General features: G+C 59.6%; 7 protein-coding genes across 7 annotated transcripts; all 7 read left to right on the top strand.

The window, feature by feature from the left end:
- Nucleotides 1-270: 270 nt before the first annotated feature.
- On the top strand, nt 271-1,968 carry DQ04_02711060 (amino acid aldolase; the record flags this gene model as incomplete). Its single annotated transcript, XM_009312140.1, has 1 exon — nt 271-1,968. The coding sequence occupies one exon, from the start codon at nt 271-273 to the stop codon at nt 1,966-1,968; it is 1,698 nt and encodes a 565-aa protein (XP_009310415.1).
- Nucleotides 1,969-3,064: 1,096 nt separating this feature from the next.
- DQ04_02711050 (hypothetical protein) lies at nt 3,065-5,131 on the top strand (the record flags this gene model as incomplete). The annotated part of the gene is made up of 1 exon (XM_009312139.1): nt 3,065-5,131. The coding sequence occupies one exon, from the start codon at nt 3,065-3,067 to the stop codon at nt 5,129-5,131; it is 2,067 nt and encodes a 688-aa protein (XP_009310414.1).
- Nucleotides 5,132-5,261: 130 nt separating this feature from the next.
- DQ04_02711040 (dual specificity phosphatase 12) lies at nt 5,262-5,792 on the top strand (the record flags this gene model as incomplete). The annotated part of the gene is made up of 1 exon (XM_009312138.1): nt 5,262-5,792. The coding sequence occupies one exon, from the start codon at nt 5,262-5,264 to the stop codon at nt 5,790-5,792; it is 531 nt and encodes a 176-aa protein (XP_009310413.1).
- A 304-nt stretch (nt 5,793-6,096) lies between these two features.
- On the top strand, nt 6,097-12,102 carry DQ04_02711030 (putative nonsense mRNA reducing factor 1; the record flags this gene model as incomplete). The annotated part of the gene is made up of 1 exon (XM_009312137.1): nt 6,097-12,102. One exon carries the CDS (start codon nt 6,097-6,099, stop codon nt 12,100-12,102), a length of 6,006 nt encoding a protein of 2,001 aa, XP_009310412.1.
- A 372-nt stretch (nt 12,103-12,474) lies between these two features.
- On the top strand, nt 12,475-12,828 carry DQ04_02711020 (Heat shock protein 67Bb; the record flags this gene model as incomplete). The annotated part of the gene is made up of 1 exon (XM_009312136.1): nt 12,475-12,828. The coding sequence occupies one exon, from the start codon at nt 12,475-12,477 to the stop codon at nt 12,826-12,828; it is 354 nt and encodes a 117-aa protein (XP_009310411.1).
- Nucleotides 12,829-13,157: 329 nt separating this feature from the next.
- On the top strand, nt 13,158-13,952 carry DQ04_02711010 (hypothetical protein; the record flags this gene model as incomplete). Its single annotated transcript, XM_009312135.1, has 1 exon — nt 13,158-13,952. One exon carries the CDS (start codon nt 13,158-13,160, stop codon nt 13,950-13,952), a length of 795 nt encoding a protein of 264 aa, XP_009310410.1.
- Nucleotides 13,953-14,229: 277 nt separating this feature from the next.
- DQ04_02711000 (AAA ATPase) lies at nt 14,230-17,988 on the top strand (the record flags this gene model as incomplete). Its single annotated transcript, XM_009312134.1, has 1 exon — nt 14,230-17,988. One exon carries the CDS (start codon nt 14,230-14,232, stop codon nt 17,986-17,988), a length of 3,759 nt encoding a protein of 1,252 aa, XP_009310409.1.
- Between the last annotated feature and the right edge of the window lie 278 nt (nt 17,989-18,266).

The raw sequence follows: 18,266 nt of genomic DNA, 5'->3' as shown, positions 1-18,266 counted from the left end.
AGAGAGGAGGACGGAGAGCGAGTTTACCAGGTACGTTTGGCAACAGTCACCCACGTACAGAGTGGGAAAGAAGGACAATTCAGCTTTGAGCCGCATCATCCCAACGCTCTCAATTCTTTGTCTGTTTTTTTTTTTGTCGTCTCGCTGTTCAGTGAAGGACGGACGGAGGTGAAGAAGTTCTCCACTATCCACCAGGAATATATAAGAGGCCAAGAAGAGCCCCCTGCACGCCCACGCACAGCATCTGGCTTGAAGGAAAAGTTGTAGAAAATGTCCTTGCTGGGGCGTCTCTCTTGTTTAGCCGTTGCCCTTCTCTCCGCCGCGTACTCGGCGTACGCCCTCGTGCAGTACCGTAATGCGTGGTGCCTGTGTCGCAGCCGCCTCGTCGTACCACGTGCGGTGCAGCTCTTCCACACGCACCTCATACGGAACAGTTTCCTCAGGACAGCAGCTATCGTGCATTACTTTCACGTCGCAAAGGGCGCCAGCGCGACACCGCCGGCGCCTGCCACGGAGTCAGCAGCAGCAGCAGCAGAAGTAGCGCATGAAGGCACTCCGTCCGACCATCCGCCTGACGGGGCTGCCACGCCGCCACGTCCCCCCACGTGCCCTGTTGCCTTTGTGGACAGAGAGGCGTTCGACGCGAACGTGCGCGCGGTGGGCGCGCTGCTGCTGAGCCAGCACAAGCATATTCGGCTCTCCACGAAGGGTGTGCGCTGTCCGGAGCTGCTTGAGCGGGCTGCGGCGCTGCTGGAGAGGCTCGCCCACCCGTGCCCCGACTACGACCTTGTCTCCCCCGAGAAGTCCTTCGTACCCGGCCTTCTGACGGTCACCGCCAGAGAGACGCTGTTGTGGGCGCGGCGCGGTACCTTCTCCTCGCTGCTGCTGGGGACGCCGGTGGTGGACGCGGCGAGTGCCGCCTTTTACGTGGAAGCGATGACACTCAATAACCAGTCGAAGGTGCGCTGCCAGGTGGTTGTGGACGCGGTGGAGCAGCTGCAGCTCCTCTGGGCCGCCGCGAAGGCCTGGATCGCCGACCGCGGGTACACGCGACTTGGGTTTGACAACGCGGTGGAGTCTCTGCAGTTTAACCTGCTCCTCCTTGTTGATGTGTCGTTTCAGCCACCGTGGGCTCAGCAGCGACGCGGTGAAACTCCACACGCCCTCCGCACGCCACCCGACGTGATGCAGTTCTGCGCCGCGGTGGAGGACTTCAACGCGCAAGTGGAGCGGGAGAAGATGCCGGTCGGCGTCAAGTTCATCGTGCGGGGTATGTGGACACACGAGTGTGGCCAGCTGTCGCATGTCGACACCGCACCTGTTGTCGTGCCTTCTGCTACTTGCGTCGTGCCGGCGCGGTGGCTCTTGCGCTACCCGCTGCTTCAGCTGTACAAGCAGCACGTGTCGAAGAACGTAAGCATGCGTCGCCGCTTGGTTCTTCACTGGTGTGGTTACAAGAAACAGGTGATGCCGGACAACATAATCGTTGGTGGCGGCAGCAGTGCGTCGCTCATGTGGTCCGCCCACGACGACACCCTCAACGAGGTGTGTGTGGGCGCTGGTCTGCTGTGCGGGCACAAACAGGACCGCTACGTTGACTCGATATTTAGGCCGGCGCTGTACTTTGCGCTGACCGTCACGCGCGTGGCCTCGCAGGAGATGTGCGTCTGCGCTGGCTTCGGCGAGAGTGTCTCGCCTGCGGCGGCGGCGGTGTACCCGCCACAGCTGCAGCGCGCGCACCGCACCGGTGAGTGCGTTGACGACGACGTGGAGATTGGTGTCCGCATTTTGTCCAAGACAACAGAGGACGAGCGTCCAGTTGGCGTCGGCGAGCCCGTTGTGTTCCGGCCGTCGCACAGCGGCGCACTGGCGGAGCTCGTTGACGCCTTTCTACTCGTCACAGAGGAAGGCGAGGTGGCGGCTAACATGCACACGTACAGGGGGATGAAGTGGAACATATGGGCGTAGCACACCGACACTTGTGATAGCAATACGACTCTGCGTATAAGCATAGTCGCTCTTTTGTTGTTGTTGTTGTTGTTGTTGTTGTTTTGGTTTGTTTGTTTTTTCTCTGCTACTCTTCTGCGCAGCCGCACCCCCGGCTTGTGTTGAGGAGGGGCGTGAATGCGGCGAAGCCGACGCCACAACACAAGTGAAGAGGGACGGGGATGGAGAGAAAGAGAGAGAGAGAGAGAATAGGTTAAGAGAGGAGAACGGACGGAAGAGAGGGGTTGTAGGGATGATGCTCGGCACGTCGGGGTCGCCTGCGTGCGGCAAGGCGTAGGCAGTAGTCACCAAAGTGAACGTACGTGTGTGTTTTTTTGTGCATTGCTGTTAGANTGAGTGTGTGTCATTTTGTTTTTTGTTTTTGTTTTGTTTGACTTTTGCGCGGCGCCGATTGCACGTCTGTGCGTGCGTGTCGCTCCGCCCCATGATCGGTGAGAGAGTGGCGGAGAAGCGGGCAGCGAACCGCGCTGAGCCGACGGGATGCCTGTAGGGCCTGTGCAATGTGTCCTGCTTAGTTGGCGCCGTGGTTGCGCCTTCTCGACGCACATCTCAATGACTGTAGTCGGTGTGGGCTGGGCGTGTGTGAAAGGAATTGCTGTCATTCTTCTGCAACAGCAGCAAGGAGGGGGGAAAAAACACTGTGGAGAGGTCCTTGCTCACTACACATCAATGCATGTATGACCATCTACACATATATATATATATATATATGTGTGTGTGTGTGTCCCCTTTTGTTACAGCCTCACTGTGCTTTGTCTGTGCGACAGCGCTGCTGCTTCTTCCCGTAGAGGTGCTGCGGCTGTCATTGTGGATAGGCGTCACTCCTGCGTGTGTGCCGTGTCTCGCCCGGGGCCCCAGGTGCCCTTCCCTCGTGTTGCTTATTCCTCCCCCTCTCCTCATCTCTCTTTTTTTGTTCTTGATTTTCACACCACTCTCCTGCTGGCGGCGTCGACGACTTCAGTATCCGCTTCTCTCAGCTGCCACTTGGGCCGTTTATAGGCTGTGTGCCGGTGTTACACGCTTCCTCCAGCCGGGAACCAGCAGCAGCGGGGGCACGATGACGGCGCGACGCCAGAAGTTCTACCCCGCCGCGGAGATCGTGGCGCTGGTGCAGTCGTTGGACCGCCCGCAGGACAATGGGCTCTTCTCGCGCGACGTGCTGCTTGTTTACCCGCGCATCGCGGAGGCGTACACGAAGGCGTGCCCGCGCCGCTGCGACCTCGAGACGGCCGCGCAGAAGGCTGCGAACGACGCGTACGGCTACGACGTGAAGCTCACGGAGCTGCGCGAGGACGTGGATCTGATGGTGAGCAACTGCCTGCGCTTCAACGGGGTGCAGGGGCCGTACGCCGACACTGCCCGCAGCTTTGAGAAGTTCGCAAAACAAGCGATCGACGCGTACGTGGCGCAGAAGACCGGTGGACGCCGTGTTTCGTCGCTGCGGCTCTCGGCTGTTGGCGAGGCAGAAGGAAAAGGAACGCGGGGCAAACGACAGCGTGATGAGGCGCAGTTGTCACAGCAAAAAAACAGCAGCAACAACAACAACAATAATAATAATACTCAGGGGAACACTTCGAGCTGCACGGAGCTTGTTAAGCTTGTCGATTCACTGAACCGCCGCGAGGACAAGGGTGCCTTCGCCGTGGACGTGGCGGAGGCGTACCCGGAACTGCGCAAGGAGTATGAGGCGACCTGCCCGGTGAAGATGAACCTCATCATCGCCAAGGAGCGTGCGGCGAGTGGATTCTACCTCGGCCTGCAGCACGGGCAGCAGCAGCAGCGGCAACGCGGAAGTGAGGTGGCGCTGTCATCGGTCTTGGGTAGCAGTGTCGCGGAGTCGTTGGTGCTGCTGCGGGAGGATGTAGAGCTGATGGTGTCGAACTGTATCCGCTTTAACGCCAAGGTGCAGGCGTGGGTGCAGCTCGCGCTGTCGTTTCAGCTGCACGCACACGAAAAGATTGACGAATTCGTTCTCCGTCACGCCCCATCACTCAAAGGCACCGAGACTGGCGTTGACGTCTACGTCAAGGCAAAACAGCAACAACAAGAGCAGCAGAAGCAGTCGCAAGGGCAAGAGCAACCACAACGGCGCCCGGGCAGCAGCCGCAGCAGCAATCAAGATGGCAACCGAACAGCCGCGAGTACACCTCCCCCCGTCGCCGCCTCTGCTACGTCGTCCGAGAATAAGGCAGCGGCAACAACGGCAGGCCTCCCCCCACGGGCCGCTGTGGCTACGGTCGTCAACCACGTCACGCCAGCCGTTCAGCCGACGGCGTTGCAGCCAGTGTTCGCAACACCAGAGGTGCTGCGCCGGCGGCTGGTGGAGGACCACATTCACAGAGAAACGCTCCGTGCGCGGCTTGTCCACGCTGTCGATGATAAATCCAAGGACGGCGACAGCCAGGATGGTAACAAACCCACCGCGCCAACGTTCCAGCCGGCGCTTAGCTGCCGTGCTGTTCTTGCCGCCTTTGCAGTCTCTGTGCGGAACTTCTACCGCGCGCAGCGGGAGCGGCAAGACTTCGAGAACCCGTTTGAGTACCCGCGGCAGGAGGAGCAGCTGTACCTTGATTGCATCACCCTCATTGAGCAGCAGTTTGAGCGAATCTTCCTCCACGCACTGCTGTACGAGCGAGAGAAGGCCGACGTGTACGACCGGAGCGCTGCCAAGGCGGTGTGGCAGTTTGTTGCCAATGGCGATGCCGCGTCAGCAATGAGTGTGGACAGCGGAAGCGGTGGCAACCGCTGCTGCTGCTGCTGGTTGGATGAGGCGCACCTGTGCTATCTCGTTCGCTTCCTTCAACACTTTCCGCAGCTGATGGGACTCGCCAGCGCCACGGTCGCCCAGCCCACCACAAACTCCACCCCCGCACCAGGAGCAGCCAACGCCAAGCCGGATCTGCACATCACACGGGTGGCAAAAGGTGTCATAGAAAAGTTCGCTAAAATCACAGAAGAATTTCTGGTGTTTATTNACGCCAAGCCGGATCTGCACATCACACGGGTGGCAAAAGGTGTCATAGAAAAGTTCGCTAAAATCACAGAAGAATTTCTGGTGTTTATTGCGCAGTATGAGCAGAAGGTCCTGGGCGCTGGGGAGGCTGAAGAAGCGCGCGAGGAATAGCTATGTGTTAATGTTGTGTGATATTTCGTTGTCACCGTGGGAGCCTGGCTGTGGTGGGGCGAGCAGGTGCGAGGTGTGTTACTCCATACAGAAATGCACCTTCTTCCTCTTTCACACGCAAGTCAACAAGATGAATCTGCAGCCAGAGCACCTGCAACAACAGCAGCAGCAGCAGCAGAAAGAGCTGCAGCCGCACAACAGCAACGGCACCGATGCTGCCGAGGCGACGACTGCGGCGGAGACGCACGTCTACACGTGCCGCATGTGTCGGCGCGCTCTCTTCACGGAGCGCGAGATGATGCCGCATGACCCCGACCCGACCTGCAGCGGTAATAAAGGGTTCAAGCAGCGTGGCGGCACCAACTGCAACAACACCAGCAACAACGCGGCGCGAGAAGTGCAGCCGTGCACCAGCTACTTTCTGGACCCCGACGTGGCGCTGTGGGTGGCAGCAGAGAGCCGTGAGGTTCACCGCGTGAGCGGTGGCGCAGACGTGTCGCCGGACACCATCTACTGCCCACACCGCGGCTGCGGCGCGAAGATTGGCACGCAGTCGTGGGTGGGCTCGCAGTGCTCCTGCGGCGCGTGGGTGTCTCCGGCGTTTAAGATTCACGGTCGCGCCGTGGACAAGATGCCGCTGCAGCAATCTGTTGCCGGCTGACTGGCTCTGTATATATGTGTGTGTGTGTGTGTGTGTAACGCGACGAAGGTGTGGGTGAACACTAAACGCTGTGGTAGCGCAGACGCGTCTCTGCGTACTTCACGGCAACATCATGCACGATGAATGTTGTCATGCGGCTTCAATAGCTGATTTTGTTCTTCATGCTTCTTTCTCTGTCCTGTTTCGGCTTCACTTCCCTCATAGCTGTGCGTGCGCAGTCTCCGCACGGGTGGTGTGTGTGTGTGTGTATCCCCGTCAGCGCCCCTCTCACACAGAGTGGGGGAGGCGACGCATTAAGCCACAAATGCGCGGTGGAGCAGATGGCACTGCTGCTGCTGCTGAGGACGATGGTGGTATTGAGGAGGTCCTTCCGCGCCTCACGAGTGGTGACGCCATTGCGTGTGTGCGCTTTCTGATGGGATGGATGGACGCCGAACCGCGGACGGCAGTCGGGCAGCTGCATCACCGCCTTCTTGCTTTCACTGACAAAGGGCAGCGAAACATTATTAATAATAACAACAAGGGCGGAAAAAACGACATTTACGATGAGCAGACGTCGCTCTCGGCGTACACGTTCCAAATGGAGCTGCTGCCGTCGATGGTGCAGTGTCTCTCGGAGAGTGTGACGTGCGGCCCAACGCGCACGTCAGACCCGTCACAGGTGCGCAACGCGTTGCTGCACGTCATGTCAGACGGACATGCTGGAAACTCCCGCAACCGCCACGCGGCCTCTGCGCGGGCAATGGCGGTGGCAGAGAAACTACTTGCTGCTGCCCGTAGCACACAGTACCGCAGCCCAGTTGTCCTGCTGCTTTTTCACCCAAACGAGGCGGTCCGCACGTGGGCGCGGGAGACAATACTGCGCCTCGTTAATGTGGCCTTCTCTTCCGCCTCTGTGGGCAGTACGGCGGAAGCAGCAGCCCACAACGCGTGGCTCCTTGGGATGCAGCTTCTCTGTACGATTAGGCACCTTGCGTGTATCCCGCTCAATGTGCGGGAGGAAGGTCCGCGAGGAGTTGTTGCGGATGGCTTCTGTGGCCTCCTGGCTGTCCTAACAGCGGTGGACACAAAGCTTGCGGTGCTTGAGCGGACCCTGTTGCAGGACGCAGCTGCTGCTGGCCAGGCAGCCCCGGTGCTATTTCACGGTGTGTCAAGTGCAACAATTGCTTTGCTTGGCGGCAGCATGGTGCTGGATTGGCTCCTCGCTGCCTCATCGCCGTCGTCCTTGTCGGCTCCGTCGGGTGACGCACCGACAACAACAACAACAACGCCACTGGCACAGGGGTTGGCGGTAGCACTTAACCTTCGACTAGGCGCTGAGACGACACTCCAGCCCCTCTCACTCGCTCTGGACACGCGACGGACACTCGTGAAGACACTCGTACACTGTCTGCTCGACAACGCCAAGCGTGCCGTCACGACCTCAGAGAGCGAGAGAGCGCGGTGTCAGCGACGCATGCGGGATTTGTGGTGTGTCGCAGCGCACATCGACCCGCCACCATCATCATCACCATCGCCAGCAGCAGGAACCAAGACAACAGCTGCCGGGGCGGCGTGCTGCCCGCCAGGAAAGTCGGCCGGGTGGTTGCTGCGCTTCCTCATACGCAACGCATCCGTGCAGCTCAATTTGCGGGTGGCTGTGCAAGGCGCGGCGGACAGCAGCAGCGACAACGAGTCAAGGCTGCGCACGATGGAAACCGCCGTGCACGCCCTCGGTGGTATGCTGACGGCACTGAGCGGCGCACTCCCCGACCTTGCCACCTCACTCTTTTACCACGACTTTTTGAGATCAATACAGAAAGACTGCGTGACACTCGCTGTTGGCGTTGCCCTGCGCTCCAAAGATCCCCGTGCCGCGCTGACACTTTTGCGGCATTTTATGCAGACAGACTTGGCGGTCTTTGGTCGTTGCCAGCCGCCGCACCCTGGCGAGTGCCTTCGCGCCGCGTGGGAGGCTCTGCCAGACATGGTGCAGCGAATAGCGAAGCTGCCTGATGAAAGGGCACGTCTGTCGTCACCACCGCTCCTCCCGCAGACGATGGAGCTCTTTGACTTGACACTGGCGCAGTTGTCTGTGTGTGCGTGGCTCCTGCTCAAGCCGCTGAAGGATGGGCCGCCGCCACTGGCGGGGGTGGTGGGCAAATGCATGCGGCGTCTCACGGAGGTGGTGCAGGGATCTATGAAGAACCTGCAGCGGCAGTGGGAAGCCGTGACCGGCAACAGCAATAGCAGCAGTCTGTGCGAGGCGTCGGCGGCAGCCGCATCGCGTCTTCTTTCCTCTGGCTCGCCTATCCCTCGTGTGGCACATGTGTTGATGATGTCGAGTGACGTGGTGGTGCGGAGTCTTGGGGAGGCTCTTTCTGCTTTGTTCCTCCACTCCTTCACACCCGTCGTGCACAACACGTTCCGTGCAGACGCTGCCAACTGGTTGCTGCAGGCGGCTCTCCACGACCCCGTTCTGCAGGCGCACCCGTTGAAGCTCCACAACGCCAAGGTCGATGCCGTTGCTCGTTCCAGCGGCGTGGCGTGGACAACAGTGATGTGTGGGTGTAACTGGAGCAACCTGCCACACGAAGCCCTGGCGGCATCATGGTGGTTGTGTGCACTGCTTGCCGATGTGTGCATACTGGAGAAGGAAATGCGCCACCGGCTGCTGGAACTCGTCATTACACAGCTTCCGTCTATTTTTGATGTGCCACCGGCACGTGCGGCTAGCAATGACGCTGTGGCGTCGGAGAGTTCTGCAAGCCTTACTCCTGGTGCTGTGGATAGTGACACTGCAAGCCACCGGATCGCCCAGCAGCCGCTTCGTCAGTGCGCGCAGCGCCTTTTGCTTGTACTTGTGCAGAAGTGCTCCTTGTACGATGTGTCCACGTTTTGCAGTGCGGTTCTGCATGTCGCCAGTGCACAGCCGCCGCCCACGCGGTCGCAGCCTGACGTGGTCTTCAGGAACGCCCTCTCCACTGCATTTGTTGCCGCGCTGCAGCAACTGCCGGAGGAGGCGCGGAACACACTGACGGAGTATGCCCCCGCATGGCTGGTGGATATTCTTAGCTCGGCGCGGCGCAACATCAATGATTCTGTGGCGGACCAGAACCGTCGCTTTCAGGAGTACGAGTTTGAGGAGAAGCGGCTGAAGCAGCTGGAGGAGGAGGAACAGAAGCGGGTGCAGCAGGAGGAGGCGATGTGTCGTGCCAATCGAGAGCTGCGGCGACACGAGTTGGAGCACCAGCGAGGGGAGGGGACTACGTGTGCCGCCTCTCGTGTCATCCTCCCAAATAGCGGTTTGAAGCGGGTGCGTGAAGCGGAGGAGCCGCGGTTGCCGTCGTTGCTAATTGCGCAAACCCCGTCCGCTACGGATGCTTCTAATGTGTTGGTAACGTCAGAGCTTTGCCCGCAGCAGCAGCAGCGATTGCGCGTGGAGCAGACTGTCGCCGCCGAAACCGTCCCGGGTGCACAACAACGGTCAGAAGCGTCCAGGCGCGCCACACCACTGCAAAAACACTTGCAGCAACTTGGGGAACGGCGGCTGGACGCGTACATCCGGGCGGAGAACTTGGGCAACTCGGCAGAAGCCATTCGGCGCGTGGCTTGCAGCACCGATGTGCTCCGGCGCCCCATACGCGTAGACGACATCATTGGCCATGGACGGAGTTGCCTGGCCAGAGAAGTACCCCACATTCCACAGATTTTTCCGGCGGCTCTGCAACGTGGCTGTGATTTCTACGTGTCGTCATTCCTCCCGCACATTGCACTGGAGCTGCGGTACGAACTACTACACAAGTTCGACGAGATGGTGGACGTGTGCCGATCCCGTGAGTCTGCTAAGGGGTATGGGAGTGGCGAAAACCGAGGCACTCCGTCGGCCATGCGGAGCCGTGTCGCGAGTGCCAGCGTGAAGGGACCGCCGTCGGTGTCGGCGTGGGTAGTGGAGAACGCAACGGCCGTGATGGCGGCGGGCGCCGCGGTTCCTAATATGTTGGAGCCTGCGAAGCTGGAGTTCGCCGTGATGCCGAAAGTCACTCCAGGTGCGGCGCCGGTGGTGGCATCGCTGATCGCAGCACTCTCAGAAGGCGACGTTGTTGTAGTACTTCTACCGCTACCCCGAGTGACTGCCTCACTGCCGCATTTGTTAAATACCGTCGATGGTCTGCCGGAGGCGTGGCGTCTGCTGGGCTGTATTCCGCAGTTGTGTGTTGTCACATTGCTCCAACCGGGGCAGCGCACCGCCACACTCACGATGTTCACGCCGGCGTCACAGTCGTTTAGCTCGGCAGCGGCTAGTGGTGGTAATGGTGGTGGTGCTGGCGCCGTGCCCGTGCCATTTTCACACGCTCTGCGGGTGTTCCTCACGTCGAAGGAACACTTCTACGTCAAGCGTCTCATTCCACTCGGCCCGTCCCTGGCCTCTGTTGCAGCTATGCACAACATTCAGCGCAAGGCGTTTCTTAACACACTGCTGGAGCCGCATCTAGCTGCCAAAGGCTGCCGCGCATACCACAACGCCGTTAAGCGGGAGCTGCTAATGGGCGATCGCTGGGACGCACTTACACGTGGCATTCTGCTGCACAGCTCCCTGAATGAGTGGCAGATGCGCGCCATTGCTTCTGTCCTCACCGCAGCGGTGCCTGGATGGGAGACGGAGACGCTTCGAACACTGCTGCCAAGCACCATCTTACCGATGCCGCCGGATCTCTTCATCATTGAAGGGCCACCAGGAACAGGCAAGACACAGACCATCGCGGCCCTCACGCTTAATTTGCTGCATTATCTTCCCAAGAGTGGGCGTCGGGTGTTGGTGTGTGCGGCGTCGAACTGCGCTGTTGACGAAGTTTTGTTACGAGTTCAGAGCCTTGCAAAGCGTGTGCCACAGCTTGGGGAGCTGCAGCTACTGCGCGTCGGGGTGCGGGAGAGTGTTGATCGGGAGGTTCTAGCCGCCACACCGCCACTTTTTCTTGATGACTGTGTGGGGATGTTGAGTGACGCTTCGCATACGTCGCGGTCGGTGACAACGGGACGGGTGGTGCGCAATGGAAACACAGATGGTGTCAACAACGGCAATGGCAGCAGCAGCAGCAACGGTGGTAGTGGGCGGCAAATGCTACGCGATCAGTTGCTGCGGGGGGCCCACGTGGTGTGCTCCACATTGGGTTCGCTGAGTCAGCTGCAGCGCCTCGACTGCCTCTTCGATATGGTGATTGTCGATGAGGCTTCGCAGGGTACGGAGCCGGACGTGCTGCAGGCGCTGATGTTCGCAAAGCGGCGTGCGGTGCTCGTCGGCGACTCAAAGCAGCTGCAGCCGACTGTGCTTTGCCAGGCCGCCGCGGTGCGTGGGCTGAAGCGCAGCCTGCTGCAGCGGTTGCTACACCAGGGCCACCGCTCGTCGCTGCTGAGAACGCAGTATCGCATGCACCCCGACATCTGCGCCTTCCCAAACCGCTACTTCTACGGTGGAAAGTTGCACACGCATGCCAGCGTGCTGTCGCGGCAACTCGTTGCGCCGTCGAACGCGCTGCCGATGCTGACCACCATGGGGAAGGCGCCGCGCCTTGCCTTTGTGAACGTACAGGACGGGCGGATGGAGTGGGGCAGAGGCCGCTCGCTGATGAACCGGCGCGAGGCAGAGGCCGTTGTAACGCAGATGCGCCGTTTTCGCGCGTTTCTGCGGCTCTCACCGGAGGCGTTCGCCCCTCACATCGGCATCATCACTTTTTACCAGGCGCAGAGGGAGGCCATCGTACGGCTGCTCTCACGTGAGGAGCGCAGCAGCGAGTTGCAGATCGCCACCGTCGATAGCTTCCAGGGGAAGGAGAAGAATATCATCTTCATCAGCTGTGTCCGCGCCCCACATGCCGCCGCCGCACGCACGGATGGGGCCGTGACACTCGGCTTCATGGAGGACTGGCATCGCATTAACGTCTCCCTCACGCGTGCGAAAGAGTTCTGTGTGGTGTTCGGTCACCGGCAGACATTCCATGACGCTGCGGCGAGTGCGGCGATGCAGCAGCAGCAGCAGCAGCAGCAACAAGAGGACTTGACGCCGTCAGGTCTTGCGGGTGATGCTCATGTGGAAGGGAACAGTGACAGTGATGGTGACGCTGTGCAGGAAGTTGTGGCGCCGATGCCAAAATCCGATGACGATCCGTTTGTGATTGAACGCCTGGCGCAGCGCGTGGAGTACCTTTCCGCACAGCAAGAAAAGCAGCAGCGGCAACAGTCACAAGAAGCCCTCGAAAATGGTGAGACTGCAGCGTTTTTCACTAACAGCGGGGAGCTGCACTTGCTGAGGGAGCTGCTGCTGGATTCATAACACTGCAACGGACCACAGTGAAAAAGTAAGGTGTGGGAAAACATATACAGAGAGAGAGGAGGAAGAGAGCGAGACATTTTTAACAATGGGTCGAATTGAAAAGGTGGGGGGACGGGAGGACTAATGGAGCTATCCACACACCTCGTGTGTGTGTGCCTCTCTCCCTCCCTCTGTCTGTCTGCTTCCCCTATGATGCGTTGAGTTGGCGGCGCAGCACCACGACGACTGCCACTGCTGCTCTTGCCAACGATGAAGGTGGTGATGAGAGAAACAGTGTATTGACCCCCGCTCCCTTGCGTTCCTCATCCTCTTCCACCACAAGACCGCATTACACACAAACACACAAATAAAGAGACACACAAGCACTACATCATGCCTCTCAGCTACGAGCAGATGGAAGAGTTGGTGCGCCACAATCTATCAGGCGCCGCCAGCGTCCCTATCATCGATGTGCGTGACCGCGACGAGGTCAAAAACAGCGGCCTCATCCCCAGCGCGACGAACGTGCCGCTCAACGAACTCGCAGGCGCGCTTTCCCTTGCGGACGCCGAGTACACCGCCAAGTACGCCGCGCCGATGCCGAAGCGGGATGCCAAGGTTGTCGTGTACTGCCTGAAGGGCATGCGTGCGGATAAGGGCTGCACGCTGCTGCAGAAGGAGGGGTTTACCGCTGCCGACACGTACCCCGGCAGCTGGGACGAGTGGAGCAAGCACCACAAGATGTAAAGAGGGGTGACAGCAACCCTCACGCATGTACGCAGTGTTTAGTGATAGTCGTAGTGGAAGGACTGAGAGGGGAGGGGGGCGGTTTTCAACGGTGAAACGGGAAAATACCAATTCTGTATTAGAAAAGAGGAGCGTGAAAATCCCTTCTGTCATTTTTTTTTTTTTATGGGTATCGATTGCTTCGGTTGGAGGGCCGGCAGGTCTGGTTGTGCAGGGGTGCGTGATCACGGATCCACTCCCCGCCCGATCGTTCCTTCCCGATGTCATGTCCTTTCTGCGCTGNTCACTCATTTTTGTTTTGTCTTTCTTGTTGCATGTAAAGTAGTTAAATGTTGTCTGCGGCGCAGAAGGAACTGCAGCAGCGGGTGCAGGTGGTGGTGCGTGGGCAGAGGTTTGAGTCCACTGTGGAGGTATTGTCGAGGTACTGCGTCTTGTTTCGCAGCTTCTTCCGAGACGCACTCGCGAGGCTTGACCGTGGCAACTGTAGTAGTGGCAGCAGCAGCGGTGAGAGTAACTGGAAGTTGTGTTACGACGCTGCTGCACGCGAGGTCGACGCATGCCTGCACCGACCAGCCGCCGAGGATGGCATGGCGGTTGCTGCTGCTTCGGTAGAGTGGAGCAATGACGGAAGCATGTGGCGGTTTGTGTACACCGCCACGGCGTTGGCGCCAGAAGATGTGGGCGTCGTGCTGGTGTACATCCGAAAGCTGTTCCGCTGGAGCCAACAGACGGAGCCAACAGCACCACAGCCGCAGCTGCCGGTTCGCTGGGACGAGATGCCACACGACGCACAGCTCGCATTGGCACGTGTTGTTTGCACGTTCGGTGTTGAGCCACTCATTGGGCTCTACGATCACCCCACCGCCCAGCCTGGCAGCAACAGCACTGAGGACGATAGCACCATGAAGGCAGGGGCGGGCGGCTTCTTACTGCGGGAGAAGGCGGAGGCGTACATTCGGGAGCGTCTCATGCAGGAGCCACCCAATGGGGCTGTGGCCGGAGCAGCAGAAAGTGCAGGCAATGGCGTGCATCCCAGTGTTGATGATGATGATTTGCTCCTGGAAACGGCGGCGTGCTCGAAGTGCGGCGTCACGGGGCACACAGACGCCGCTTGTCCGAGGTGATCTCAAGTCACTAATACTTCTTGTTGTTGATCTTCTTCGTCATCATCATCTTTGCGTACATTTGTGGCGTCGGTGTGTCTCCTACACACTCTTACCCACCCATCTCTCTCTCTCTCTATATATATATATATATATCTGTGTGTATCACTCATCCTTTCTCCTTCACTCTTGTTGCAGTCTACGCGAGCAGGTAGAAGATAGCGCCATATCAATATTGTGGCGTTGTGTGTCTGTGTGTACGTAAGTGAGTGTTTTTTTTTGCGTGACGACGCTTCGCATGACCAAAAGGGGCCGGGGTCAGCGCCGCGAGAATGCAAACACAAATAGTGTCGCAGTTGCTGACACAGCTTCCACTCCTGCCACGAAGGGGTGTGTGGAAAAAAAGGGACACGCAGCGGTAGACCATCTTGATCTCTTCACTCCGTTGTTGCAGTACTACGTCGCGCTTGCAACAACTGTCGACAACGGCTATGCTATCCCCGCCAATGACGATGATGACAATGCACAGCTGTGCAACGACACCGCGGCAAATGGCGACAGAATGAAGAATGACGTGGCGACCGACGCGCGGCAGCAACTCGCCAGTTTTCCACCACCCCACCGCCGCTATGAGGTGTTGCAGGCCTTTGTTATTCCCAACACAGTGAGCGCCTATCTGCGTCGTGTGCCGCTGCTGCAGTTGCCGTCCTCAGCATCAGCTGATGATGTGGGTGGTGATGATGATCATGATGGCAGCAACAAGAAGCGGCACCGGGTTGAGTCCTCAGCCCATCATCATGGTAGCAATACCAACAACAACAACAACAACAGCAAAGGCAGTCTGGAGGACGTGCTTGCGTCTATTCGTGGAGCGGCGGATGCGCGCCTTCCACCCTTTGCAAATGACGCTGAGTTCATCGCCGCGCACGAGGGACGGTACGTGTGGAAGGACTGGGCCAGCTACACCTCCAGCATGGTATGCGGCAACGGGCAGCTGGAGCGCGTGGTGCTAATGGCGAAGCTGGACTTGTACTGGCAGTGCCGCCCGTGCCAGAGCGCGGCAGCAGAGCTCTTCACAGAGCACATCGCCATGCGACTGCAGAAGATGCGGCTTTCACCCCGCGTGGTGCGTGTCGCGCAGAAGTTGTCGCTGGTGCAGCACGAGCTGGAGGCACTGACGTACCTCCTGGTGTGTCACTGCGGCTCTGTGTGGCCGCTGAGCTGCGCGGGCAGTGGTGCCCTCACCCCCGCCGCGCTCGCACACCACAACGGCCTCAGTCCGTTCCAGCTGATGCACTTCCTCGCTGACTACCGCGAGCACATGAAGCAGGGCATGCTCCTCTCCGACATCAAGTACAAGTGCAGCTTCATGGACTGCAGGCTGGCGATTCCGCAGGAGGTGATCGCCGCGCTCTCTGGAGACCGTCTGTCGGAGGAGCAGCTGATCAAGTTGGAGAAAACGGCACTCGCAGAGATACTTGTGGCGGAGCGCACACCTGAGGCAGGAAACGCTGGTGGTGCTAGTGTTGTAGACGGTAAAACTGGTTCACCACGAAGTAACAACCCGGAACACAGGCGAGGCGCTGACGATGATATGGCGTCAAACGACAGCAGTGACTGCAGCACATCTGTACTGGACGCACTTGGTCTTGAGGCGGTGCTGCTGCAAGCGGGTGACGAGGTTGTCACTGAGAATGTGGTGGCGGAGCGAATGCAGGGCATGCCTCCAAACCGATCTCACCCCTCCCACGAGCAACAGCAGAGCCATGCAAAGGATGGCCGCAACGGCAGTGTGGCGTCGTCAACGTCGTGTGCAGTGGCCGCGGCCGCGACAAAAGTGGAAGCAGCAGCGAATGCGATCGCCACACACAGTATCCACACACCCTATGAGAGCGACATTGAGTACATGGATGAATCGTTCAAGTTGCTGGCGAACGTTGTGCGTCTTCGTGGGGCGGAGAGCGACATGAAGGACGAGGATGAGGCCATGTTCACGCCCAAGAACAAGGTGGAGGCGACAATGCGGGAGCTGCGAGGCAAGGTACGCGTTGCGACAGCCGTCCACCATGCGCGCACGGCGGCGACGATGAAGGAAGGGAAATTCCTCCCACGCATAGAGGCGCTGTCGCAGAAGCTGCAGCTGTCGGATCTCGAGAAGCGCATTATGTTGCTGCTGGTGGGGAATGTGGTGTCGCACGACATTCTCATCGCCATCAATGGCCGCTACGTGATGCGGGAGGGGCAGCGTGTGTTGACTGTTGGCTACATTCTCTTCGTTTTGTGCGACACGCTGAGGGAGCGTGTGGCGGCGCGCAAGTCCTTCTACCAGTCCGGCCCGCTGCTGTCGAACGGTGTGCTGTCGCTCTCGCTTGACGGCGGCGGCCGCACGTGCTTCAACACGGACCTCATGGACTACGTTGTTGATATTGACCGCAAAATCGTCGACCACCTGATGGGCACCGACACCGAGACGGCGGAGATGGTCCCTGGATCGCGCCTCTACACACCGACAGTCCCGATGGCGAACGTTGTGCTGCCCCATAGCGTCACCGACCTCGTCCTCACCACGATCCAGCACTACAGTATGTTCGAGGAGTGCAAACGCAGTTGTGGCTTTGGCGAAGGCCTCGGCGCGAGCACGAGCGGTCTGGTGTTTCTCTTCTACGGCCCGAGCGGCACCGGCAAGACGATGCTCGCAAACGCCGTCGCCTACGAACTGCACAAGCGTATCCTGCTTGTCAACCTGCTGCAGTTTAAGAGTGACGTCAAGGCGCCGGAGATGCTGCGCTTCATCCTTCGTGAGGCGAAGCTCAACGACGCTATGGTGTTCTTTGACGAGTGCGAGTCCATATTCGAGTCGCGTGAATCCAACCCGCTCGTTACGTCTATCCTCGCCGAGTTCGAGAAGTACGACGGGCTCATCGTGCTCGCGACGAACAAGGCGCAGGTGATCGACGAGGCGATGAACCGCCGCATCTCCCTCATGGTGGAGTTCCGCCTGCCGGACCAGCAGATGCGGGAGAAGATATGGCGCGCCCACCTCCCGCGTCATCTCGCGCTGCACGACGACGTCTCCTTGACGTCGCTGGCGCTCAACTACGAGCTCTCCGGCGGCCTCATCCGCAACGCCACCATCGCCGCGCTCAGCAAGGCGGTCGCGCGCGAGAACACCACGGCACCGACGCTGCGCATGCAGGACCTCGAGGAGGGCGCGCGGCTGCAGCTGCGCGGCTTCTTCCTCGCCGCGGAGAAGCCGGCGGGCGCGTCGACGGAGTCGTACTTCACGCCGAAGCGGCCGCTCAGCGAACTCGTGGTGGAGCCGCAGACGCGGCAGGAACTTGACGCGGTGGTGCGTCTCGCGAAGGGGCGCAGCACTCTTTTCTCGCAGTGGGGCTTCAGCGAGGACGACTGCGCGGATCAGGGAGCGCTGTACCTCTTCCAGGGCCCCAGCGGCACCGGCAAGAGCCTCGCCGCGGAGGGCATCGCCTACGAGTGCGGGGCGGCGATACGCCTGTGCAACGTGGCGGAACTGCTGCTGGTGGAGGGGCTCAAGGTGCACGACGTGTTTGGCGAGGCACGCAAGCTCGGCGCTATTGTGCTCTTCGACGAGGCGCAGGTGCTCTTTAACCACTCCGAGCAGAGCGTGCACGTGGCAAAGCTGATCCACTACCACGCGATGCGCTACCCGCGGCCCGTCATCTTCATCGCGACAACAGGGACGGCGGATGCGATGAGCGTCGACGCGCGTGCGACGCCGCTGCTATTCCAGCAGCAGATACACTTCCGCATGCCGACGCGGCAGCTGCGCCGCGAGCTGTGGCGACGTGCACTCCCGGAGAAGATGCCGCGCGACGAGGAGGGCATTGACCTCGACGAGCTGAGCGAGGCGCAGGTGTCGGCGAAGCTCATCCGCGCCGCGGCATTCAGTGCGTGCTGCAGAGTGGCGATGCTGGGTACGGAGAACCGCAGGCTGACGATGCGGATGCTGCGCGAGGAGCTGGAGAACATGCAGCTCAGGGAGAGTCACCGCCGGCCGCGCAGTCTGATGTTCGCGTAATCGCCACAAGAGCAAATCATGTTCGGGGCGGCGTGTGGGTGTGAGTGCGTGCGAACCCCATCAGCGGAACGAAAGAAAAAAAGAAGGGAGAAAATGCGTGAGTGAGAGAGAGGGCGGTGAATGAACAGCACTGTAAAGAAACAGAGAGAGGAAGAGAGAGAGAGAGAGAGAGAGAGATGGAACGACTACAAGGTACTAAACACTTAAGGAGAGAAGTGTCCGGCAACTACTTATGCTGCCGCTNAAAAAGAAGGGAGAAAATGCGTGAGTGAGAGAGA

The sequence above is a fragment of the Trypanosoma grayi genome (assembly GCF_000691245.1).
Source record: "Trypanosoma grayi strain ANR4 Tgr_271_V1, whole genome shotgun sequence".
NCBI classification, from domain to species: Eukaryota; Euglenozoa; class Kinetoplastea; order Trypanosomatida; family Trypanosomatidae; genus Trypanosoma; species Trypanosoma grayi.
This window is presented reverse-complemented; position numbering and strand designations above follow the sequence as displayed.